We start from the raw sequence: 26622 nt of genomic DNA, 5'->3' as shown, positions 1-26622 counted from the left end.
TCTTCTCCAACCTGCAGCTGCCCAAACGTCTTCTGGCCTCCAGCGCCAACTCTCTCTCTAACAGCTCTCTTTCCGCTCTCTCTAAAACCGGTATGTCGTGTCATGTCAACACAAATACATCAGGAGGTTCACTACAGCCGCAGCTTGGTGTTAATTGAAGCATTTTTGGGGTACATTGTTTACACGCTTTTATTTTTATTTTCCAGATCCCTCACTCAAGGCAACCCGGAACGGAGCGCCACAGCGGCTTCTGAACGGCTAAAAGGCGGACAGGAAGTGGAGGACTTCCTGTCTTGTGCTTATTTGTGGTAGAAGAAGAAGAAGACGGAGAAAAGAAGACGTGTGTAGACTGTGCTCGTGCTAGTCTTGCTATTGTCCTGTCGTTGAACGTGGGGGTAGGGTGGGGGGGGGTGGGGTGGGTGGATCCGTTTGGTTCTGTTAGTTTCGGTTCCGACAAAGCGAAAAACATGTGACTTAACTTGGAGACGACGCGCGCCTTCTGGCCACAGCGCCGCCCCTTTAGAGTACAGCGTCCCGACCGAGCTCCGCCTTCACGCGCCTTCACGTGGCTTCGCTGGTTCTTGTCAACGTTGGACAATAACAAAGGTAAGCTAAGAAAGGAGACGAGCTGAAGGCACCTCCACGGGGTGTTTTGAATGTACCGCAGCTCCACGCCGCTAATTTGTACCCTTTGCTAACGCGACCCCGACATCAGCAAGCGGAAGCGCTCCAAAACGAAGCTTTTGTAACATTTTTATGCTGCAAAATGCATTCTTACTCTTATTAGTTACTCTTTTCAATTGTATATAAGAAATATTAATATTTAAAACATTTGAAATGTTCCTTTTTTAATGAAATATACATATAAATATTTGTTTAGCTGACTTTAAAAAATGTTTTATGTATAACATTGAAATTAAAAATTTGTTAATGAGTGATTATTGCGTAATGGTTGTGTAGGCTTGTTGTGCTTTATTTGGCGGGGGGGCGGGGGGGGCTGATTGGGTTTCGGTCTGCCTCACATGGACGGCTTTGACGACTGTGGGTGGCTCAGGTTGCTTACAGGCAGCTCTTTATTTGACAGGTGCCAATCATGAGCTAGGAAAAGGATCAACCAGATTGTCAAGCCAGCCAATCACAGGGCACGTATAGACTCGGGTCTCCTAGTTGTAAAGTCTGCGCGCTAACCACTCGACCACTGTGCAGACCTAAGTTGAAATATTAAAAATTGATATTTTTTTAAGTCATAATATTAAAAAAATAATAATAATAAATTTGTATTTTTTGTTAGACTGGAGGAAAAGTTGTAACGTGGGAATGAAGGCAAAATATTATTAAAACAAATATTAAAATATTTAAAAAAAAACAAAGCACACATGGAAAAAATTTAATTTAAAATTAAAAATATATATTTTATTTTTAAAAATAGTAGAAATGGAGTAGAAAAATATTTTAATATCACGATTGAAAAAATTATTTAAAAAAATAGCAGAAATGGAGCAGAAAAAAGCAGAAAAAAAACTCCTAATATTAGTCATTTTTGTAACATAGTGTTGAAATATTAAAGAAAATTATTTGTTTTTAATGGCAATATTACAAAACATTATTAAATATTATTAAAACAAATATTAATTATTACAATTATTAATTATTAATATAGACAATCAAACTAACTCGGGATTGAACTCGGGTCTCCTAGTAGTAAAGTCTGCGCGCTAACCACTTGACCACTGTGCAGACCTAAGTTGAAATATTAAAAATTGATATTTTTTAAAGTCATAATATTGAAAAATAATAATAATAATAAATTTGTATTTTTTGTTAGACTGGAGGAAAAGTTGTAACATGGGAATTAAGGCAAAATATTATTAAAACAAATATTAAAATATTTTAAAAAAACAAAGCAGACATGGAAAAAAAATTAATTTAAAATAAAAATCAATTGATTTATTTTTTTTAAATAGCAGAAATGGAGTAGAAAAATATTTTAATATTACGATTAAAAAATTATTTTTAAAAAATAGAAATGAGTCAGACAGGTACATATTTTATATGTCTATATATCATATTGTTGTATATAATAATGTCCTACAATTTCCAATGCTCCAGAGGAGCCCAGAGGGAGGCTGATGTCATTGCAGCCCCCCAATTTAGTGTTAAGTTGCTGTGTGATGAGTTTAGTGACACCGTGAGTGTCTATATATCATACTGTTGTATATAATAATGTCCTGCAATTTCCAATGGGTTGCCAAGCTTGCCTTGTGAGTGCACTGATAGCTTGCGAATGAGCTAGCGTTTCCTCATTCATGAGTGGTACGGAATTGGAACAATTAGGAGTAGTCCTGAACTAAACAAGATTAGCATTTAGGCATAGAAAAAGTAGGAAAAAGTAGATTCAGAACCCCGCCCTTTTCTCTTCAATTGCCGTTGTTCACTTGCGACACAATCCGGGTTTATTTAATAATTATTATAAAATATAATTACAGCATAAAATATCTTTGTACTCATCACTAATGAACGATAATGTAAGATGATGTAATGAACCGTACCTCCACCTTAGTGGTACCGACAGTCCACTAATTATCCTAAGAGGTACATCAGTCTGGATCTGGACAGATCTGGACCCCCATAGTCCATTGAGAAGCCCCACAAAGCCGATGTGGATTTAGATCTCCACGTGCCAGGTAGGACCCCTGCTTAGTTTTCCAGAAACAGTACCCGGCCGCCTGCTGATGAATAAATAAAATCCTCTCCCTGAGGGCTGAGCTCCGGCCGTGTACGCGAGCGGCGCTACGGGCTTGCAGGCACATGCACCAAGATCCGGACCCAGATTGTGTAGACCGAGGGGGTGGGAAGTCAGCATGTTGAAAGGCCGGCAGCACAATGAGACGCCACTTCCTCCTCCGGTATTCGGGAAGCCGTGGTTCTGGCAACGCAGCAGCAGCACCATGGAGAGCACCCGCGGCTTGGCGCAGGTGATCATGGAGATGCGGCAGGAGATCAAGAAGCTGGAGGCTGAGAACAGAGCGCTGCGTCAGGACCAGGACCAGGACCAGGACCAGGAAGCGTCTGTATTGATGGAAAACCCTTATGGGAATCTCAGGAGGAACGCATCTACTCCCATCCTGAAGAAATATAAAGGTATGTGTTGATTTATCTGAAAATGGATGGATTGTGCCGCAAAAGGAGCCCAGAGGGAGGCTGATGTCATTGCAGCACCTTGATGAATACTTTGCTCAGATATACTTTTTAGTGTTAAGTTGCTGTGTGATGAGTTTAGTGACACTCTGGTTTTTGTGCTTGGATTCTGTGAGGCTCTCTTTTTCTACAGCAGTGATTCCCAAAGTGCGGGCCGCGGCCCCCTTGTGGGCCGTGGTAGTACTGCAGGTGGGCCGTGAGAGGTCTTTAAAAATATGATTCTTTATATATATATATATATATATTATATATATTATTATATTATAAATATTATTTTTTAAATAATTTTTATTGTAAAATATTTATTGCACGACTTAAAAAAAATATTTATAGGCTCAAGTAATAACCTATTGAGTGTTATTGACCTATCACAATATTTTAGGACCCCCCTTGTGGGCCGTGGTAGTACTGCAGGTGGGCCATGAGAGGTCTTTAAAAATATTATTCTTTTTACATATATATATATATATATATATATATATATTATATTTATATATTATATATTTTATTTTTTAATATATTACATATGTATTACATTATAAATAATTTTTTAATAATTTATATTGTAAAATATTTATTGCACAATTAAAAAAAATATTTATAGCCCCAAGTAATAACCTATTGAGTGTTATTGACCTGTCACAATATTTTAGGAACCTTATATAGTTTATTATATAGTTTATGATTGGAATAATAATCATTATTATTATTAATAATATAATATAATAATTATTATATTATATATTATATAATATATATGTTAAATAATAATACAAATAATTAATAATAATAAATATTATTATATTATATTATTATTATTAATAATAATAAATAGAACTCAAGTAGAGCCCTGATTTATCTCCCCAGACAACGCCGTCATGACAGTACGGAGGTACTCTGTGAGCTCCAGCCTGCGTGGTGTCATCCCCCTGCCGACAGACGCAGGCCGGCAGAGCCCCCTGGGATGGGGGCCATTCAAGGAGGAGATCCAACATGGCAACGGAAACCCTGCTCATGGATCATCTGGTGGTCTGGAGGACGGCTCGGCTAGCAACACAAAGTCCCTGCAGGAATACGTGAACAAGAACAGGTAAAAAAAGGAATGCTGTCAAACATTTAGATTGATCAAATAAATATTATGATATAAATATTACATAAAACATAAATATTTAAGACAATACCAAGCAGTCCAATTCCAGAGTCACAATAATAAACATGAAAGGGAGTAGCTGTTGCATGACTGAAGTACCTCATTAGTTTTTCTTTGTTTCCAATGATACTAATACTGTATTTTATATCTTTTATAATTTATAATATTTATAACATTTTTTATAACATATATTATATTATATTAACATTATTATACTAATACTGTATTTTAAATAATTTATAATATTTATAACATTTTTATTACATTTATTATATTATATTAACATTATTATACTAATACTGTATTTTAAATAATTTATAATATTTACAACATTTTTAATAACATATTTATAACATTTATAATAATTATATTAAATATAGATAAAAGAACAACTTTCTTGTTGTTGTCTCAACAAGAAAAAAATAAAAATCCAAACTTACATAACCCCGTGTGGAAAAAGTGATTCCATCATCGTGATAATACAAAGCTTAGAAAGCCATTTCTAAACATTTGGGACTCCAGCAAACCACAGTGAGAGCCATTATCCACAAACGGTGATATTTTTTTTTGGGGGCGAGGTGGATTTCCCTGAGGATGTGCCTCACTAGCATGTGCTCATTTTTCAAGATGAGGTGGCTCTGATTGCTATTAAATCTGCCTAGCAACAAGTGGCATATCATTTGTGACGCCGCCAGAAATACAGAAATAATTATTATTTACTTTCACTTTTATTGCATATTACCATGGAAGATAATTGCAAGTGTCCATTTGTCCCCGCAGAGCCAAGATGAAAACCGTCACCTTCCTTCTCCCAGTGGAAGACATCTACACCAACAGACCAGCTCTGTCCAAAATCACCGAGACCGAGTCGTGAAAAGGAAGCAACCACCAAGAACTGAATGGAACCTAAACTCCGTGGCCCGAATGCGGTCAGCCTCTTCTTGTACTGTAGGTCACCTTCTTCCGGGCTCCACAAAAAGACCAGACTCCGGTTACACGGTGGTGGGACACGGGAGCCTGATCTGCGGAGAGGATCACATGTCCTCTGATCAAGTGGTTTTGGAAGCCTTCAGGTTGTGGACGTTTGCGGTCATTGACGCGGGCCGATTTATTATTTAGGCAGCCTTTTCTCTCTCGCTTACGTCAAGTAAAACTGGTCACGCTTGACCCGGTTGTTGATACTGGCTAAGCTATGCTCACAGGACACGTGAGCTCACTTAAAATGAATAATGAACTAATAATAATTAAATGTAATGCTACACAATAAGCACAGCTTACAAGACATCATAGTGAGACTGACTCAACAGCGCCCACGCTGGTTAAAGCCAAGTATTGCACTCTACAATTTTTTTTTCCATTCATTCATTTTCTACTGCTTATACTCACAAAGTTCACAGGGGTGCTGGAGCCTATCCCAGCTGTCTTCGGGCGACACCCTGGACAGGTTACAAATAGTAAATAATGCACTTTAACACAGATTTATGTATTTTTTTTATTTATAACCACACATACACACCGTCATATTGTATAACAAGTAGAAATATTTCATGATTTCCTTACAGTATGAATGAATGAATAAAAAATGAAGTATATATAGAGCAAAATAGGAATGTTTTTGCAACAAGAGTGTACATAAGACACCACTATGATTTGTGTTGGAGTTGTAGCGTCCTCTGCTGGTAGCAAAACCATATCATCATTATCATCATCGTCATCATTCATTCATTTTCTACCGCTTATCCTCACGAGGGGATGCTGGAGCCTATCCCAGCTGTCTTCTACACCCTGGACCGGTGGCCAGCCAATCACAGGGCACATGACGTACGTGCTGCTTTACTTTGATGAGAAGGAACAACAGGACAAAAGAACGGACTTTTCCACTTAGGTACTGCATTATATAATCACATCCAACAGAAGACTTGGATAAGAATAAATACATTTTCATGTAGTTTGTATATTCCCAGGTAATAGCCATCACTGTAGTCCCGGGTGTGTGGCTGTTTTTTCTAAAAAAATATATAATTTAACAAGTAAACAAAAAAACACCCAACAGCAAAAGTGGAAAAAATCTGCCAAAATATTAAGAGGAAAAAGTTGTAGCGTAACAAGAAAAAGTCATATTTTTACCAGGAAAATTAAATTTAATAAATTTAGATTTAAAAAATTTAATTAAAAAAAATTACCAGGAAAAATCCCATTATTTTAGTAGAATATTAATTAATTCATTCATTTTCTACAAGGGTCGTGGGGGTGCTGGAGCCTCCTCCCAGGTAATAGCCATCACTGTAGTCCCGGGTGTGTGGCTGTTTAAAAAAAAAAAAAAAAAAGAATTAACAAGTAAACAAAAAAAACACCCAACAGCAAAAGTGGAAAAAATCTGCCAAAATATTAAGAGGAAAAAGTTGGAGCGTAACAAGAAAAAGTCATATTTTTACCAGGAAAATTAAATTTAATAAATTTTGATTTAAAAATTTTAATTAAAAAAAATTACCAGGAAAAATCCCATTATTTTAGTAGAATAAAGTTGAAATATGAATTCATTCATTAGTTTTCTACAAGGGGGTGCTGGAGCCTCCTCCCAGGTAATAGCCATCACTGTAGTCCCGGGTGTCTGGCTGGTTTTTCTAAAAAAATATCTAATTTAACAAGTAAACAAAAACAAAAAAAACAAAAGTGGAAAAATCTGCCAAAATATTAAGAGGAGAAAGTTGTAGCATAACAAGAAAAAGTGATATTTTTTACCAGGAAAACTTAATTTATTAAATTTAGATGTAAAAAATTTAATTTAAATTTTTTTTCAGGAAAAATTCCATTAATTTAATAGAATAAAGTTGAAACATTAATTAATTCATTCATTCATTTTCTACCGCTTGTCCTCATGAGGGTCGCAGGTATGCTGGAGCCTATCCCAGCTGTCTTTGGGCGAGAGGCGGGGTCCACCCTGGACTGGTGGCCAGCCAATCACAGGGCACATATAGACAAACAACCATTCACACTCACATTCATACCTATGGACAATTTGGAGTGGCTAATTAACCTAGCATGTTTTTGGAATGTGGGAGGAAACCGGAGTACCCGGAGAAAACATCATCATCATCATCATCATCATAAAGGGAATTGTAAATGCACTTTACGGGTGTAGCACCTGCAGGATTCATGTGGATTTGGATGCGATGACTTCCTGGCAGCGTCTCAGGTCCTTAACGAAGTCTGCAGGGCTTTCATGTCCTTGAGCAGCTTCAGATTGCACCGGCTTTTCTCACCTGGATTTGACTTGACCGCCCCCGCGGAGCGCCCCCTGGTGGACACCGCTAGAGTGCTCACCCTTGGCGGTGGAATCCTGCTGGCCTGCCTCGTGTGTGCTTCCTTTCTTAATTTCTTGATCTAGCGACAGGAACATGGGAACACGGGTAATGAAAGGATGAACACAAGGTTTTTAAGGGCTTTTATTTTGTGTACGTACCTGTATTTTATGCCTGTAGAGCTTACTGATCTGATCTCCTTTGCGCTCAATTTTGAGGAGCAGCTGCTCTTGTTCTCTCTCCAGCTGCTTTCTTTCTTGCAGACAAACGCAGCGGTCCAGCTGACGCATCAACTCGTCCTGCTCTCTGCAACACACAGGATCACCTGCTAGTACCTGGACAAGCTTCATTTAAGAGGGGACAGACAGACAAAGCAGAACGAAAACAAACACTGCCTGTATTGCTTCATTTTAGAGGGGACAGACATAAAATAGACAATTAATATTGCCTGCTAGTGCTTGATAAAGTGTCATTTAAGAGGGGTCAGACAGAAAATAGACATTAAAACGAAGGAACATCACCTGCTAGTGTTTGGTAAGCTTCATTTAAGAGGGGACATACAGAAAAAAATTTTTTTTTTAAAACGCAACAACATTGTCTAGTCGGTTTAGTGTCATTTAAGAAGGGACTGACATTAAAATAGAAAACCAACTGCAACAACAGTGCTTGATTTAGCTTAATTTAAAAGGGGACAGATTTAAAAGGCGAAATGAAGAGCAGAAAACCATTATGCTTGCTCGTGTTTAGAATAGCATCATTTAAGAGGGGACAGACAGAAACTAGAGAAAAGAACGCCACAGCTTTTTCTGCTAGTACTTGGTAGACTTAATTTAATAGGGGACAGGCAGAAAATAGAAAACAAAACGCAACAACACTGCACTACCAGTGTCTGCTTTAGCGTCAATGTAAAGGGGACAGACAGAACACCATTGCCTAGTCGGTTTAGTGTCATTTAAGAAGGGACTGACAATAAAATAGAAAACCAACTGCAACAACATGTCCTGACAGTGCTTGATTTAGCTTAATTTAAAAGGGGACAGATAGACGAAACGAAGAGCAGAACCATTATACCTGCTTGTGTTTAGAATAGCATCATTTAAGAGGGGACAGAGAGAAACTAGAGAAAAGAACGCCACGGCATTGTCTGCTAGTGCGTGGTAGACTTCATTTAATAAGGGACAGACAGAAAATAAAACAAACGCAACAACATTGCACTACCAGTGTCTGCTTTAGCGTCAATGTAAAGGGGACAGACAGATGAAACAGTGTAGAGAGCAAACAGGGATAGCTTCATCTAAGAGGGGACACAAAGATAAATTCCATAACAGACGACAACAAAGTAACATTTCACAGCTAAAATCAGAAAATGTACTTACAAACTCATCAGTCTTAGTTCCTCCTGCAGGCCCTGCAGAAGGTCCGACAGCTCCCCGCTGGCGGAGGAAGCGGAGCCGGAGGAAGCATCGGAGCGGCGGCGACGGCTGCTGCCGGCGTCCGAGCAGAAGGTCTTGCTGTTGTTGTCGAGGACGTGACTGTTGCACAGCTGAGGCTGGTGGCGCTTCAGGAGAGACAGAACCGACTGCACGTTGGCTCGGACGGAGTGGCTGCCGCCTACTGACTGTGTACAAATACACACAAATATTAGCTAAGCGCAGTGAGTACGCTAACAGATGTGGCGGGTGTACGGCTACCGTTCCGGCAACAAAAGGCACGTCATTGAGGTTGAGTCTGTAGTGAGGTTCGGAGTAGGACCATTGCTTCTACGAAGCAAAACAGAAAGTCAATCAGCATTTGTGTTGACCTTTTCTTGAATAAAGACTTTTACCTTCAAGATGCTCTTCTTCTCTTTGGTCCAACGCGGCGACGACGACTGCAGAAGAATCCTGTTGGCCTCCAAATCCACCTGCAGCTGAGGAACACAAAAGAAGTGATGGTGAGCGCATCCATATTCACTTGAAGAACCGTTTCCATATGTTGTGGTACCTGCTTGGCTTTATCCTGAAGCAGCTTCCTCTGGTGCTCCTCTTCCTGCAGTTTCTGCTCCAGCTCTTCGATCTTCACCTGACACATAAAAAGTTGGTCCCAACGCCTTCCGACACTGCAGCTGTCACGTCTATCATTACGGCTAAAAACCATGTCCATTACCGTGTAAAGCAGGGGTCGCAAACACGCGGCCCGCGGGCCAAATGTGGCCCGCAGGACACTAGTTTGAGGCCCCCGCCTTGATATGAAAGTTTAATGTTTGATATGGATGCTGTATGGTATCATGTACCCAGAAAAAATGATTACGTTTGATTCATGTTCATGTTAAAGGTTAAATAACTGTTAATAGTTATCCTCCCTATCCGTGTGGAAGTGGTAAGTTTTTGGCTATTTAAGTTGAAAGGAAATAACTTGAAGGCTACCGTTTAGGTGGCTAGCTCTCTAGTTTGCGAGTTAGCATGTGTCTCAAGACCCTGCAGTTGCGCAATATGTTGTAAATAAAAAGAGTATAAATGTGACTATAGTCGTGTTTTGTCATGTCTACAGGGCTCTAATAATGCTTTGTTAATTTTAATCTGAAAAAAATCATTTGTCTACCCACCAACTATATGTGCTTTCTTAACTTTTTATTATTATTATTATTATATTTATTTATTACTGATTGATTGATTTTCTTTATTCCTGATTTGTTTATTTATTTTTCATCTTATTTTGTGCAGAAAAATAAAAAGTAAGATATTTGAGAACAGTGGAATGTTTTATCAGAGCTTTTATTGTAGAAAATCGGAACCAAAGCACTGAAAAAGTTTGTATATTTTTCTGTTTTTAATAAATGCGTTTTTTTTTTGTAAAACCTGATGCGGCCCAGCCTTGCCCAGACCCTAGCTCCAGTGGCTCCCAGGGAAATTGAGTTTGAGACCCCTGGTGTAAAGGATCTGTTCCCATGAAAGCCGCAGTGATAACAAAGTACAGTATATAGTATATATGCAGTACATGTACATGTTCACAGTGGTGTGAAAAAGCGTTTGCCCCCATCTTGTTTCCTTTTTTTTTTTTTTTTTGCATTTTTGTCAGTTAAATGTTTCAGATTATCAGACCAATTTGTGGACAATGACTCTCACCGTGGTTTGCTGGAGTCCCAAACTTAAGAAATGGCTTGATTTTTTGTTTTAAATTTGGCTGAATTACACCAATTCTGCAAAAACTAGTGGACCAGAATTCCTCCACAGCGCTGTAAGAGACTCGCTGCAAGTCTTCGCAAACGCTTGATTGCAGTTGTTACCTCTAAGGGTGGCCCAAGCAGTTATTAGCTTTAGGGGGCAATCCTTTGCTTTCATTTAGGAACTGCCTTTTGTGTTTGCTTGTGTTGTCATTGACTAATGTTTACATTTTGTTGATGATCTGAAACATTTAAGTGTAAAAAACATTTTAAAAATATGAAATCAAGAAGTGTGTGCATATACCCGTATATATGTATGTACGATATATACATCATATCACCCATAAATTCAGTTTCTTTGGGTACCTCAGCTTGTCCCTGCGTGCGCGTCAGCCTGAGATATTCCTGCATTTTCTGCAGCTGGACCTGCTCCGAGACAGGACCGGCTTGTTTGTGTGCAGACCTGGAAGCCTCCATGGTCACCTGACCGTGCATGGAGATCACAAACGCCTCATTAGATTAGAATTGGAGAGGAGAAATAAAACTTTGACCACTCACCTGCTGTTTGAGCAGGCTGCTCTTCTCTCCTTTAGCATTGCGTAACATCTTCCTCATGTGACCCAGCTGACGCTCCAAGTTGACGCAGCGAGACTCCGCAGCCGCCAGCTGGGTGACTAACGCTAGTCAGGAACACACACAGTTTAAATGCCATTATCTGCTTTATTCGACATCATATATGGACACAATCAGAAAATGATCACATGACTATATATTGTATGTTGATGTTATGGTTCCAGGTGTGTGCATTATTCATACGCCCACCTTGGTTGCAATTATACTGCTCATTTGTGGGCTTTCTTGCGTCCGTCTGACTGCCTGCCGCTCTCTGTGCCATCCTGTGTGCACGAGGACGTGTCGCTGCATCGCCTCTGATTGCGTGATCGAGATCCACATGCTGTTTCTCCAACTCCAACCTCCTGATCTTCTCCTGGAGATTCCTCAGAGCAGACAAGATGGCTGCAAAGAAAACACAGGATTTGCTAATGCATTTTGGATGGAATAGCATGAACAGAGGGCTCGGACAGGAGCAGATGTGTTGCAGGAGCAGTGTGGCGTCATGTTGCATGTGTTGCTGTAACCATGGAGCTCTGACAGTGGAGACATATTAACCTGCACCGTTGGTCTCTGGGTAGCCTTTACTGGGCGATGGAGGGCGATAAGGGTCATATGTGTCACTGGGTGTGTGGTGCTCCAGTGTGCCTGGCCATGGCCGGTGGGCTGGATAGTCCTTAAAGGAGGGCAATGACAGGTTGTCACAGACAATACGTGGATGCAGCTCCTGCACGGAACACGATAATAATAACAACACATTATTAGCGCCAACAGACTATACTGTAACACACTCACAATATGTAATAACAATATGGCGTTGTTAGCTTGTTTAAACTGAGGTCCAGCTGCTTTATTTCCCCGTTGTAAATTATATTAGCAAACGTACCGTCTCCCGCGTAGTCTCCATTGAAATTCTCCCGATCCAATGGACAAACAAAGTAGTAGATGGTAGCAAAGTTATAACTACAGTCACGTAACTAACATTTAGCTAGCTATGCACCGTTTCTGACGCTTGTGTCGAACGAAAACAAATAGCAAACCAACACACTGGTTGTTAAAAAAAAACAAAGTAGAAGCGATTCGTTGTTCAGCTTAGCCCGTAAGTACCTCCCTTGTTGACAAATTGTGGTACTCGAGGAAGCGGTTTGCCCTTATAAATAAATCAAACGCACAAAGCTTGTTGACAAGAAATGTAGTTTTTCTCCACATCATCTAGTGTCGGCTCAAAGAGAACTAAACTACAATACCCATAAGAGGATGCCCCGGAAGGAATAAAGTGTTAGTGGGCGGGGTTCGCAAGAGGCGCCGGGAGTTTCACTGCATGATTGTGGTTCTGGTGGAGAGGTGGGTGTTACAATCTGACTTTTCTTATGTACGCGTGATTTGTTTTTAATCTATTTTAACTGAAAGTTAAGTACATATTCATAATAAAAACTGAGCTCGATTTTAATGGGCAACACGGCGCTATGCGTAGCTGTAGCATAGCTAGAAAGCTAATTGTGTACTGTACTGTACGAAGTCATGTAGTAGCACTGTGTTAGTTATGTTATGCTAGTCTTATTTTAATGTACGTCTTTTCATTCGAAGTCACAACACATGATGTTGCATTGTTGCACCATGAACTTTTTAAGGCTCTTAATACATTTTTAACAAATGGGTAAATGTTGTGTTTTTTCTTGTGTTTTTTCAGCAAGGCATTTAGTCTTGGTGTGATCATCCAACCTCTGCATCATCATGTCCTCAGAGAGCAACTTGTAAGTTTGTAAACAACATACCCTCAGTATCAGGGTTCTTATGGTTCACAATGTCTGCGTTTAACTTGTGTTCCTCTCTCCAGGGACGATGGTGACACCTTTAAGATCCTGATTGCTACCGATATCCATCTCGGTTACCTTGAGAAAGACGCTGTCCGCGGCCGTGACTCCTACAACACATTTGATGAGATCTTAAAATGTGCCCAGACAAATCAGGTCGGTAACACAAGTCCTGTACATACACAAATAAACAATGACCAATATTTGTGAAGAACAGGCTTTCACTCTGGACTATTATTAGGAAACATAAAAAACATATTGAAGCAAATTTGTACCTATTTTGTGGCCTAATTTAATAATTTTCAAATATTCAAATGGCGGAATGAGCTCAAATACAAATACGAGTTATAAAATGCGAGTGTTATTTTATACATAACATCGCTTTTGTGTTTTTGTGCCTAAATTACAGCTCTCCAAGCATTATCATGGCTAAATGAACTAAACTACAAACCTAAAGCATTCAAAGATGTTGACATAGAAATGGCTAAAAATGCTAAGATGCTAGCATGCTAACGTGTTTCATAATAGTGCTAAGTGTTTGTATATGTGTCTAGCCAGGAAAATAGCTAAAAATGTGATCCTAATGTTAGCATGCTAGCAATGCTAATGTGCTAACGTTGTCTTTGCTAACACCTGGCATGATAGTGCTAACTCTCTATAGAAGTGTGATGTGTTGACCAATGAAAATGGCTAAATATGCGTACGTTAACATGTTAGCAATGCTAACATTTCTATGATAACACCTAGCATGATGGAGCTCAGTGTTTATGTAAGTGTGTACCCATTAAAATAGCTAAAAATGCTAGTATACTGAAGTTAGCATGCTAGCAATGCTAATGTGCTAACGTTGTCTTTGCTAACACCTAGCATGATAGTACTAACTCTTTATAGAAGTGTGATGTGTTGACCAATGAAAATGGCTAAATATGCTAATATATGTATGGTAACATGTTAGCAATGCTAACATTACCACGATAACACCTAGCATGATAGAGCTCAGTGTTTATGTAAGTGTCTCATCAAAATGGCTAAAAACGCTAGTATGCTAAGGTTAGCATGCTAGCAATGCTAATGTGCTAACATTGTCTTTGCTAACACCTGGCATGATAGTGCTAACTCTTTATAGAAGTGTGATGTGTTGACTAATGGAAATGGCTAAATATGCTAATATGCACATCTTAACAATGCTAACATTACCATGATAACACCCAGCATGATAGAGCTTAGTGTTTATGTAAGTGTCTACCTATTAAAATAGCTAAAAATGCTAGTATACTGAAGTTAGCATGCTAGCAATGCTAATGTGCTAACGTTGTCTTTGCTAACACCTAGCATGATAGTACTAACTCTTTATAGAAGTGTGATGTGTTGACCAATGAAAATGGCTAAATATGCTAATATACGTATGGTAACATGTTAGCAATGCTAACATTACCACAATAACACCTAGCATGATAGAGCTCAGTGTTTATGTAAGTGTCCCATCAAAATAGTTTAAAACGCTAGTATGCTAAAGTTAGCATGCTAGCAATGCTAAATTGCTAACATTGTCTTTGCTAACACCTGGCATGATAGTGCTAACTCTTTATAGAAGTGTGATGTGTTGACTAATGAAAATGGCTAAATATGCTAATATGCACATGTTAACATGTTAACAATGCTAACATTACCATGATAACACCCAGCATGATAGAGCTCATTGTTTATGTAAGTGTCCCATCAAAATAGCTAAAAACGCTAGTATGCTAAAGTTTGCATGCTAGCAATGCTAACACCTACCATGATAGCGCAAAGATACAATTCCTGAAAATTTCATGGCGGAGGTAAGGACCTTATTATATGAAATTTGTCTTTATGTTATGTTGATAGGCATTTATAAACCGTTGTGTCCATCCATTTCTCCAGTTGCTCTAACAATGTTAAAAAAAACATATTTACAAGGTTTTAGACAAGGTTTTTCATGCTCTAACGACAAAAATATTCCATTCATAAATAAGGAATCCAACTTGATGGAAGGTCACTTATCCCGGTTGGGTCTGGACCTAATTAACTTCAACAAACGAGGGATGACTGTATAAATGTTGGCTCCTAGGTGGATTTCATCCTGCTGGGCGGGGATTTGTTCCATGACAACAAACCGACTCGCCGCTGCCTGCACACCTGCATCACGATGCTGAGGAAATACTGCATGGGAGACTCACCAATACAATTCAACATACTCAGTGACCAGGCCGTTAACTTTAACACCACCCAGTAGGTCCCACTGCGTGTTTTTGGAAGCACGACTCCCCATCATCTAATACTCAAACCGTCTTCAATGTTTATTCAGGTTTCCGTGGGTTAATTACCAGGATGAGAACCTAAACATCTCCATCCCTGTGTTCAGCATCCATGGTAACCACGACGACCCAACCGGGGTGAGTTTCCTGCAATACACACACACACACACACAGGTGAACATGTACAGGTGGTTTGATGTGGTGTTCTCCTCTTGAAGGCTGAAGGTTTGTGTGCGCTGGATCTGCTCAGTGCCTCTGGGCTGGTGAACCACTTTGGTCACTCCCAGTCTGTGGAGAAGATAGAGATCAGCCCCATCCTGCTGCAGAAAGGCAACAGCAAGCTGGCCTTATATGGCCTTGGTGCGTACATATACCGTGTAGTACGCTAATAGTAGGCTAATAGACATTGTTTGGAAAAGACGGGACTGGAATTAAAATTGTAGACATAAAATAATAAATGAATTCAAATACAAAAATCATTTTAATAAAAAAAAACAGCAAATAATACTAACAATAAGATCTTAGCTTAAAATATATAGTTTGGATTGCATTTTGATTGAATTGATTTGGAATTTTTCTACAATGAAGAAATAAAAGTAATAAAAAATTAAATAAATTGTAAAAAGAATATTAAAAAACAGCAAAGATACTAATACTCAATATTAAAATATTTTATATTTTATATATATACTAAATATTCACATTTTTCTAGAAAAAAATTAAATAAATTCAAATAAAACCAATAACACCAAATACATATGTATTTTAGATATAATTCTTATTTAAAATGTTTAGAATTTTCAATTTTACTAGATAAAATTTAAATAAATTTTAAAATGTAATTAATAAAAACAGCAAATAATACTAATAACTTTATCTTAGAATATATATTTAATTCATTTTATTTCTAATATTTCTAGATTGTAGAAATAATAATAATATTATTTTATAATGTTATTATAATATGAAAATATAATATAAAAAATATATAAAATAATATAATAATAATAAATAATATTTAAAACATTCAAATAAAAATGCCATAGTTTGTTTAAAAAAATCAAATAATACTAACTTAAAATATATATATTTAAAACCAGCATCCATTGATTTTTCAGTATGAGAAAAGCTCGGACACCCGTGGTTTAAAGCGTCCAGTGTGACATCATGTATGTGTGTCTGTACACTAGGGTCCATCCCGGATGAGCGTCTGTACAGGATGTTTGTCAACAACCAAGTGACCATGCTCCGCCCAAAAGAAGACCAAGATGAGTGGTTTAACCTGTTTGCCATTCATCAGAACAGGTGTGGGACTCACTCACTGCATTTGACCACTCTTGGTAATGGTAATGGTAATGGTAATGGTAATGGTAATGGTGATGGTTTAATTTCATTAGAACATGCATCAGATTCCAATTGAGTGCATCCCATAATCAGTTCCCAGTTCCACATGTCCAAAAGGAGTAGGAAGAAGCAAAGCTTATTAAATCCTACACCTCCATCTGGTACTTTTACAATCAGTAACTGTTACATTTGTTCACTTCCTGCTTTCCTAGTATAATTGAAGTTATTTATTTCTTTATTTAATAAATTTTTGTATTTTTTAAATACATTTTTGTATTTAAAAAAATATATTTTTTTAAATACATTTTTTAATGTAATTTTTTTTAAATAATTAAAAACATTTTTTTTATATTTTGTTTTTATTTTTTTAAATAATTTTAAATAATTGTAATTTTTTTCATGTGAACATGCATCAGATTCCAATTGAGTGCATCCCATAATCAGTTCCCAGTTCCACATGTCCAAAAGGAGTAGGAAGAAGCAAAGCTTATTAAATCCTACCCCTCCATCTGGTACTTTTACAATCACTAACTCTTACATTTGTTCACTTCCTGCTTTCCTAATATAATGGAAGTTATTTATTTCTTTTTTTAATTAATTTTTGTATTTTTTGAAATACATTTTTGTATTTTTTTGAATACATTTAAAAAAAATTTAAATACATATTTTTAAAATAATTTCAAGAAATGTAAATAATTTTTTTAATATTTTATTTTTATTTTTTAAATTTTAATTTTTTTCATTTGAACATGCATCAGATTCCAATTGAGTGCATCCCATAATCAGTTCCCAGTTCCACATGTCCAAAAGGAGTAGGAAGAAGCAAAGCTTATTAAATCTTACTAGTAACTGTTACATTTGTTCACTTCCTGCTTTCCTAATATAGTTTAAGACTTTTTTATTTTATTTTATATTATTTATTTATTTAATTTTTTCCCGTAGTTCTTCTTTCGACAGCAAACTAGCCGTCTGGTCCTGAATGGATGTTGTCTTTGCGTCCAGGAGTAAGCACGGCCCCACAAACTACATTCCCGAACAGTTCTTGGATGAATTCCTCGACCTGGTGGTGTGGGGTCACGAGCACGAGTGCCTCATTGCGCCGTCCAGAAATGAGCAGCAACTCTTCTACGTGACGCAGCCCGGCAGCTCTGTAGCCACCTCGCTCTCTCCTGGGGAGGCTACTAAAAAGTACACACATACATAGAATAGAGTACTACATGCATGCAACTGGAAGCTCATGGTATGGTTATGTTATGTATTCAGGCACATTGGGTTGCTAAGGGTGAAAGGTCGTAAAATGAACCTGCAGAAGATTCCCCTCAAGACGGTGCGTCAGTTCTTCATCCAAGACGTGGTGCTTTCCGACTACCCGGAATTGTTCACGGTGGATACGTCCAATGTCAAGAAGGTGGAGAACCTTTGCCACGCCAAGGTACTCTCCATCAAGACGCAGACACACAAACGTCACGTGTTAGGTGTGTTAGGGTTTGAATACGTCGTGTTTGCAGGTCAACGAGATGCTACAGCAAGCCGAGAGGGAGCGACTGGGCTGTCCGCTCACCCCGGAGAAGCCGCTCATTCGCCTCAGGGTTAGCTTGACTCCTTCCTCCAAATCTCTCATCATAATCCCAACACAGCTCATGTTTGTTCTCCTTCGCTCAGGTGGACTACTCCTGCGGGTTCGAGACCTTCAACGTGTCTCGTTTCAGTCAGAAATATGTGGACCTCGTAGCCAACCCCAAAGACATCATTCACTTTCTCAGAGCCCGGGAGAAAAAGGAGAAAATCAAAGGTAAAATGTTTATTTTATATCGTCTGATTTAATTGATGCCGTGCTTCAATTATTTGCCAGAGGTGTTACAATACAAAATGGAGAGAACGGTTCCCATCATGCATTTCGTCCCAGCAAAGCCTTTCATTTAACATGGCTGTCAGTGGGGAGCTTCCCTCTGGCTCCCTCTGGTGGACAGAGGCAGCTGATCAATCTTTGCAACGAGTTCTTTCATAGCAGATGATTGGCTCCTGTCAAACAAAGAGCTACCTGGTGATCAAGGACTCGGACTAACCCAAACCCTAACCCGATCCCGATGAGGCCTCTATATGTAATAATCTATTTTTCGTTCTAAATTTAGTGGGTGGGAAATACATTCATTCATTTTCTACCGCTTATCCTCACGAGGGTCGCGGGGGGTGCTGTCTTTTTGGCGAGAGGCGGGGTACACCCTGGACTGGTGGCCAGCCAATCACAGGGCACATATAGACAAACAACCATTCACACTCACATTCATACCTATGGACAATTTGGAGTGGCTAATTAACCTAGCATGTTTTTTTGGAATGTGGGAGGAAACCGGAGTACCCGGAGAAAACCCACGCATGCACGGGGAGAACATGCAAACTCCACACAGAGATGGCCGAGGGTGGAATTGAACTCGGGTTTCCTAGCTGTGGGGCCTGCGCGCTAACCACTCGACTACCGTGCAGCCAAGTAAGATTCATTCATTCATTTTGTACCGCTTATCCTCGCGAGGGTTGCGGGGTTGCTGGAGCCTATCCCAGCTGTCTTTTTGGCGAGAGGCGGGGTACACCCTGGACTGGTGGCCGGCCAATCACAGGGCACATATAGACAAACAACCATTCACACTCACATTCATACCTATGGACAATTAACCAATTAACCTAGCATGTTTTTGGAATGTGGGAGGAAACCGGAGTACCCGGAGAAAACCCACGCATTCACGGGGACAACATGCAAACTCCACATAGAGATGGCCGAGGGTGGAATTGAACTCGGGTTTCCTAGCTGTGGGGCCTGCGCGCTAACCACTCGACTACCGTGCAGCCAAGTAAGATTCATTCATTCATTTTTTACCGCTTATCCTCGCGAGGGTCGCGGGGTTGCTGGAGCCTATCCCAGCTGTCTTTTTGGCGAGAGGCGCGGTCCACCCTGCACTGGTGGCCAGCCAATCCCAGGGCACATATAGACAAACAACCATTCACACTCACATTCATACCTATGGACAATTTGGAGTGGCTAATTAACCTAGCATGTTTTTTTGGAATGTGGGAGGAAACCGGAGTACCCGGAGAAAACCCACGCATGCACGGGGACAACATGCAAACTCCACATAGAGATGGCCGAGGGTGGAATTGAACTCGGGTTTCCTAGCTGTGGGGCCTGCGCGCTAACCACTCGTCTACCGTGCAGCCAAGTAAGATTCATTCATTCATTTTCTACCGCTTATCCTCGCGAGGGTCGCGGGGTTGCTGGAGCCTATCCCAGCTGTCTTTTTGGCGAGAGGCGGGGTACACCCTGGACTGGTGGCCGGCCAATCACTGGGCACATATAGACAAACAACCATTCACACTCACATTCATACCTATGGACAATTTGGAGTGGCTAATTAACCTAGCATGTTTTTTTGGAATGTGGGAGGAAACCGGAGTACCCGGAGGAGAACATGCAAACTCGCACACAGAGACGGCCGAGGGTGGAATTGAACTCGGGTTTCCTAGCTGTGGGGCCTGTGTGCTAACCACTCGAGTACCGTGCAGCCCAACAAAATAATTATTTCTAAATAAATAATACATAAAATGTTGTTCTTAATGCAGTCTGTTATGGCTAATCTTGCTAATCTAAATATTTTCTGTGTATTTTAAACTAGCAAGGTGTACCTTTTGGAATACAGGAAGTGAACAAATGTATTGCAGTTAATGTAAAAGGAAATGAGCTTTGCCTCTTCCTATTTTGTAATTGTAGTACAGTATGTGATCAAATAAATGAAACTTTATATGTAAACGTATGTGTTAATCTGTACGCTATGAATGTTTTTGTCTCCATAGATGAAAGCTATGTTGACTACAGCAAGGTGACAAAAACATCTGCGCTGGAGGGCCTGAGAGTGGAGGACCTGGTCAAGCAGTACTTTGAAGTAGCAGAGCAGGTGATGGGGCCGCAATCCCTTTGTGGAGTGTTTAGAAACTTTATTTAACAACAGAACATGAACATTCATGATGTTTCCTAAGCTCCATGATAGTGTGCACATATATTAAAAATAATGCACACATGACTGCACATCTAATATGTCGCTATGTTGATGAAAAGTTGCGCTATAATGCCACTAAGTCACTTGTACCAAATCTATCTGTGGCGGTCTAAATGTATTTGTGGTGGGCCGTGTTGGTCACACGTCCGCAGAAGATGCAGCTCTCCCTCCTGACGGAGCAAGGCATGGCCAAAGCCATTCAGGAGTTTGTAGACAAAGACGAGAGAGACGCCATCGAGGAGCTGATCACCTACCAGCGGGAAAAGACGCAGCGCCACCTGCAGGGCCGAAATGTCATCACGGAGCAAGAAATAGACGCGGAGGTGAGCACGGCGCCGCGTGTTCTGTCAATGACGACGCGGTCAATTAAAGTAGTTTTTTTTTTTTCACGAACGTCCAGGTCCGACAAATCAGAGAGTCGAAGAGGAACACAATGGAGGAAGAAAATGAAATCAAAGAGGTTTGTGAGATGTACGCACACGGGTGAGGAACATCTTCTCGACTATGATCGTTCCTTCTTTTTTCAGGCAATCGACAGAGCCAAAGCTCACCGCATGGAGCGAGGAGAGGACGCCGTGGACGTAAACATGTCAGATGAAATGAGCGATATGGAACCCGAGCAAGAACCTACCCCCGCGAGAGGAAGGGGAAGAGGAGCCAGAGGGCGGGGCGCGCGAGGGCGGGGCAGAGGTGAGTCCTGTTCCAAAGATTTATTCTTAGTTTTTGGACACGTCAATGATATCTACTCCCAAATACTAATACTGAACATCTCGTACACATGATATACATGAGTATATGGGGGGCTGCACAGTGTCCTAGTGGTTAGCATGCAGGCCTCACAGCTAAAAGACCCGAGTTCAATTCCACCTTCGGCCATCTCTGTGTGGAGTTTGCATGTTCTCCCCGTGCATGCGTGGGTTTTCTCCGGGTACTCCGGTTTCCTCCCTCATTCCGAAAACATGCTAGGTTAATTTCTATTTATATACAGTGAAGAAAATAAGTATTTGAACACCCTGCTATTTTGCTATTTCTCCCACTTAGAAATCATGGAGGGGTCTGAAATTTTCATCGTAGGTGCATGTCCACTGTGAGAGAGATAAACTAAAAAGAAAAATCCAGAAATCACAATGCATGATTTTTTAACAATTTATTTGTGTGATACAGCTGCAAATAAGTATTTGAACACCTGTGTATCATCTAGAATTCTGACCCTGAAAGACCTGTTAGTCTGCCCATTAGAAGTCCACCTGCACTCCATGTATCATCCTGAATCAGATGCACCTGTTTGAGGTCGTTAGCTGCATAAAGACACCTGTCCACCCCATACAATCAGTAAGACTTTAACTTGTAACATGGCGAAGACCAAAGAGCTGTCCAAAGACACCAGAGACAAAATTGTACACCTCCACAAGGCTGGAAAGGGCTACGGAGCAATTACCAAGCAGCTTGGTGAAAAAAGGTCCACTGTTGGAGCTATCATTAGAAAATGGAAGAAGCTAAACATGACGGTCAATCTCAATCGGAGTGGAGCCCCATGCAAGATATCACCTCGTGGGGTCTCAATGATTCTAAGAAAGGTGAGGAATCAGCCCAGAACTACACGACAGGACTTGGTCAATGACCTGAAAAGAGCTGGGACCACCGTTTCCAAGGTTACTGTAGGTAATACACTAAGACGTCATGATGTGAAATCATGCATGGCACGAAAGGTTCCCCTGCTTAAACCAGCACATGTCAAGGCCCGTCTTAAGTTTGCATATGACCATTTGGATGATACAGAGGAGTCATGGGAGAAATTTTTATGGTCAGATGAGACCAAAATAGAACTTTTTGGTCATAATTCCAATAAGCGTGTTTGGAGGAAGAAGAATGAAGAGTACAATCCGAAGAACACCATCCCTACTGTGAAGCATGGGGGTGGTAGCATCATGCTTTGGGGGTGTTTTTCTGCACATGGGACAGGACGAGTGCACTGCATTAAAGAGAGGATGACTGGGGCCGTGTATTGTGAGATTTTGGGGAACAACCTCCTTCCCTCTGTCAGAGCATTGAAGATGGGTCGTGGCTGGGTCTTCCAACACGACAACGACCCGAAGCACACAGCCAGGAAAACCAAGGAGTGGCTCCGTAAGAAGCATATCAAGGTTCTAGCATGGCCCAGCCAGTCTCCAGACCTGAACCCAATCGAAAATCTTTGGAGGGAGCTCAAACTCCGTGTTTCTCAGCGACAGCCCAGAAACCTGACTGATCTAGAGAAGATCTGTGTGGAGGAGTGGGCCAAGATCCCTCCTGCAGTGTGTGCAAACCTGGTGAAAAACTACAGGAAACGTTTGACCTCTGTAATAGCAAACAAAGGCTACTGTACCAAATATTAACATTCATTTTCTCAGGTGTTCAAATACTTATTAGCAGCTGTATCACACAAATAAATTGTTAAAAAAATCATGCATTGTGATTTCTGGATTTTTCTTTTTAGTTTATCTCTCTCACAGTGGACATGCACCTACGATGAAAATTTCAGACCCCTCCATGATTTCTAAGTGGGAGAAATAGCAAAATAGCAGGGTGTTCAAATACTTATTTTCTTCACTGTATGTGCCCTGTGATTGGCTGTGATAGGCTCCAGCACCACGGCGACCCTCGTGAGGATAAGTGGAAGAAAATGAAAGAATGATTTTTCTTTACCATCATCCAGGTGCTAAAGCTCCAGAACCCAAAGCTTCCGGACGCAGCACTTCCACGAAGGCCTCAGTCACAACACAAAGTGGAAGCATCATGCAAGGTCAGTGTGAAGGTCATTGTGTTGTGTTTTCCATTTAAAAATGTCGGCGGATGCTCACCAGTGCTACTTCTGACCTCGTGTAGCGTTTCAAGCTTCACCCCAGAGAGCTCGTCGGACCACAGCGACCACATCCTATGCAGCAGATAATGTATACTGTTTTTTTTTTTATTTATTTTTTACTTATTTTTGTCTTTCACGTCAGTATTTTGAATCTGCCTTTGTCATCTTCAGCTCACCATTGACGACTCTGATGAAGACACGCCTGTAACCACAGCACCCAAGTATGTTTGTTACTCTTCAGTCATATTTTTCTATGAGCCAACAATATATTTCAACAACCCAAAAATATATATGTATACAGTATACACATATATTATCGAGCTTCCAGACTTGCCTGTGATAAGTGAATTTCCATGAAGCAGGATTCTTTATATAAAGGGAATATTTTTGTCGTTAGCTGTTTACAACCTACAGGTTTTAACAATATTAGAGACCTTTGGTCTTAAAATAACACCCCTATGATCACTTTTACATTCATATTAACCTGTGCTATCTAGATCAGGGGTCTCAAACTCAATTTACTTGGGGGCCACTGGAGCTCGGGTCTGGGTGAGACTGGGCCGCATCAGGTTTTACAAAAAAAAACCCCAAAAAACGCATTTATTAAAACCCAAAAAATTTTTTAAAATTCACTTTCGTTCCAATTTTCTACAATAAAAGCTCTGATAAAACATTCCACTGTTCTCAAATATCTTACTTTTTATTTATCTACACAAAATAAGATGAAAAATAAATAAACAAATCAAGAATAAAGAAAATCAATCAATCAGTAATAAATAAATATAATAATAATAATAAAAAGTTAAGAAAGCACATATAGTTGGTGGGTAGAATGAAATGATTTTTTTCAGATGAAAATGAACAAAGCATTATTAGAGCCCTGTAGACATGACAAAACACGACTATAGTCACATTTATACTCTTTTTATTTACAACATATTGCGCAACTGCAGGGTCTTGAGACACATGCTAACTCGCAAACTAGAGAGCTAGCCACCTAAACGGTAGCCTTCAAGTTATTTCCTTTCAACTTAAATAGCCAAAAACTTACCACTTCCACACGGATAGGGAGGATAACTATTAACAGTTATTTAACCTTTAACATGAACATGAATCAAACGTAATCATTTTTTCTGGGTACATGATACCATACAGCATCCATATCAAACTTTAAACTTTCATATCAAGGCGGGGGCCTCAAACTAGTGTCCTGTGGGCCATGTGTTTGATACCCCTGATCTATAGATGTACCGATTCAAACAAATAAGTGATATATCATCATCATCATCTCTATATAAATGTATAAATGTGTGTCCCATCCCTTTGTAAACATGTGGTCTATCTTCCACCATCCTCCTGGTTACCTCAGAGCCAGACCATCGTCATCCTCGTCCTTCTTGCGGCACAGCTCCCAGAACCAGAGCCAGACATCTAAAGGCGTGGCATATGATGACAGCGATGATGATGATGATAATGCTACAGAGGTAAAGGAGAACTATATGATGTTACATCAGTATCGTTTCTACTTTCCCATGCTCAACCTTTCATCTTTTTCGTATTTGACCTCCATCCAGGGTGATCCTTTTAAAGGCCCCGGCCGTCGTGCAAGTTGATAACGTCCCTCATAGAAGCTGTATGTTCTTCCTTATGTTGTTTCACACTAAAACATAATAACACAATAATACTTAGCAGGTTATTTAGCTGCTTTTCTATGCCACTGTAGCACAAAGTAGGATCGTTTGAAGCTTTTATCTCCGTCCGGTTTGATGTGTGGAAGACAGGAGAGTCTCTAATTAAAACGTTTCATATAAAAGTCTTCATCGCCTTTGTTCCTTCAAAAGCGAATAAAACGAGATGCTTAAAGCAGCCGGTCAAAAGGTACGGGTAAGTGTGTGAAAACTCATCCCGATGTCAAAGGGTTCTTATTCCATTGCGTTATCAGACCCAGAAGGATGAATGATGGCTCTTTTTATTGCTCATATTTTTCACTGTATCATCCGTCTTTTATCCTTCCATCAATGGAATACAACAAAGAAATACTCCATTTTGAGCACATTTGTTGAATTTCTTTGTGGTTTTCATGAGGAAAATGAAGCATCTAGCTTGTCGTTGGGGGGACTTCATTATCTCTGCCAGCTTGTGGTCTCGTGACACATGGTAAAATACCGTTACCAAAAAAAGTTCTCACCGTAGTTTTCCGTTACAATATTTTCTTTCATTTTATTTTCATTATCTGTTCCGTTGTTGCTGCAAATAAAAGCCAAGGTCATCTCACACCACTTCCATTTGTCGCCCCTCAGTAGAGACAGGCTATCCCAAAGTGGTCATTGGTTAAATACTACATTAGCAACCACCAGGGGGCGCCTCAAAACCATAATAAAAGATGACCAAACAACAGCCAGCCACAGTTTTATATGTTTACTTTTATATGTTTATTACTGCGACCACCGCTATAATGGGGATTACCAAGCTACTCTGACATGTCCATATGGTTAGAAATCATCATTTTAATTATGACTTCTGGGACTTTGGCATCAATGACTCAGGACCTGACTCTGCGTCCTGTAGAAATCCTCCCCCTGAGGACTCTAAGTGGGTTTCGAATAGAGGATAAGGGAATCTTAAAGAAATCATAGAATGAGAACCAGATTGTTTATTCCTGACAACAATACCTAATACAGACGTCCGGGCTTATCTGCAGTCCCTGTATGCCTACAAGTAAGCGGGTGTTATTACATTGCAGCTGCAAAAAAGTACCCTTCCTTTCCCTGCCCGGCCTTTTATACACTCAAGATTGTGTAAGAGGCTGGAGTCCTGGACCAATCAGCTTCCGTCACTGCCCTAGCTTGAACCGCTTCTTTTATGGTGTTTCTGCTTCAGTTTGTTTGCAGGG

The 26622-nt window shown here is 39.9% G+C and overlaps 3 protein-coding genes across 13 annotated transcripts in view; 2 read left to right on the top strand and 1 right to left on the bottom strand.

Moving 5' to 3' along the window:
• dock10 (dedicator of cytokinesis 10) overlaps positions 1 to 938 on the top strand; it is a 77907-nt gene extending 76969 nt beyond the window's left edge. For 7 of the 8 annotated variants that reach the window (XM_058079072.1, XM_058079069.1, XM_058079070.1 and 4 more), the window contains 2 exons: positions 18 to 90; positions 207 to 938. In XM_058079072.1, coding sequence (XP_057935055.1) covers positions 18 to 90; positions 207 to 262 — 129 coding nt within the window. In that variant the 3' untranslated portion in view covers positions 263 to 938. The remainder of the gene's footprint in view (positions 1 to 17; positions 91 to 206) is intronic. The other variant, XM_058079074.1, reaches the window with a different exon arrangement.
• Positions 939 to 4055: 3117 nt separating this feature from the next.
• Positions 4056 to 12612, bottom strand: cep57 (centrosomal protein 57). 4 transcript variants are annotated; one of them, XM_058080577.1, is made up of 12 exons: positions 12291 to 12612; positions 11963 to 12131; positions 11615 to 11809; positions 11351 to 11472; positions 11159 to 11275; positions 9634 to 9711; positions 9476 to 9559; positions 9342 to 9410; positions 9027 to 9268; positions 7812 to 7956; positions 7494 to 7732; positions 4056 to 4262 (listed from the first exon to the last, which is right to left on the bottom strand). In XM_058080577.1, the coding sequence occupies exons 1-11, from the start codon at positions 12309 to 12311 to the stop codon at positions 7541 to 7543; spliced, it is 1434 nt and encodes a 477-aa protein (XP_057936560.1). In that variant the 5' UTR covers positions 12312 to 12612; the 3' UTR covers positions 4056 to 4262; positions 7494 to 7540. The 4 variants fall into 4 exon arrangements, with proteins under 4 accessions (XP_057936560.1, XP_057936559.1, XP_057936558.1 ...); XM_058080576.1 differs by lacking the exon at positions 4056 to 4262 and adding an exon at positions 6558 to 6651; XM_058080575.1 differs by lacking the exon at positions 4056 to 4262 and having other exon boundaries at positions 6558 to 7732.
• A 56-nt stretch (positions 12613 to 12668) lies between these two features.
• mre11a (MRE11 homolog A, double strand break repair nuclease) lies at positions 12669 to 26031 on the top strand. The gene is made up of 20 exons (XM_058080574.1): positions 12669 to 12748; positions 13095 to 13158; positions 13242 to 13374; positions 15311 to 15471; positions 15548 to 15635; positions 15716 to 15857; positions 16688 to 16802; positions 17844 to 18029; positions 18105 to 18273; positions 18350 to 18430; positions 18504 to 18633; positions 20685 to 20785; positions 21040 to 21210; positions 21288 to 21347; positions 21415 to 21577; positions 23583 to 23669; positions 23753 to 23817; positions 23901 to 23950; positions 25099 to 25213; positions 25304 to 26031. The coding sequence occupies exons 2-20, from the start codon at positions 13139 to 13141 to the stop codon at positions 25340 to 25342; spliced, it is 2076 nt and encodes a 691-aa protein (XP_057936557.1). The 5' UTR covers positions 12669 to 12748; positions 13095 to 13138; the 3' UTR covers positions 25343 to 26031.
• The last annotated feature ends 591 nt before the right edge of the window (positions 26032 to 26622 follow it).

The sequence above is a fragment of the Doryrhamphus excisus genome, chromosome 8 (genome assembly GCF_030265055.1).
Source record: "Doryrhamphus excisus isolate RoL2022-K1 chromosome 8, RoL_Dexc_1.0, whole genome shotgun sequence".
NCBI classification, from domain to species: domain Eukaryota; kingdom Metazoa; phylum Chordata; class Actinopteri; order Syngnathiformes; family Syngnathidae; genus Doryrhamphus; species Doryrhamphus excisus.
The sequence above is the reverse complement of the archived record's forward strand: the minus strand, read 5'-3'. Positions and strand labels throughout refer to the sequence as shown.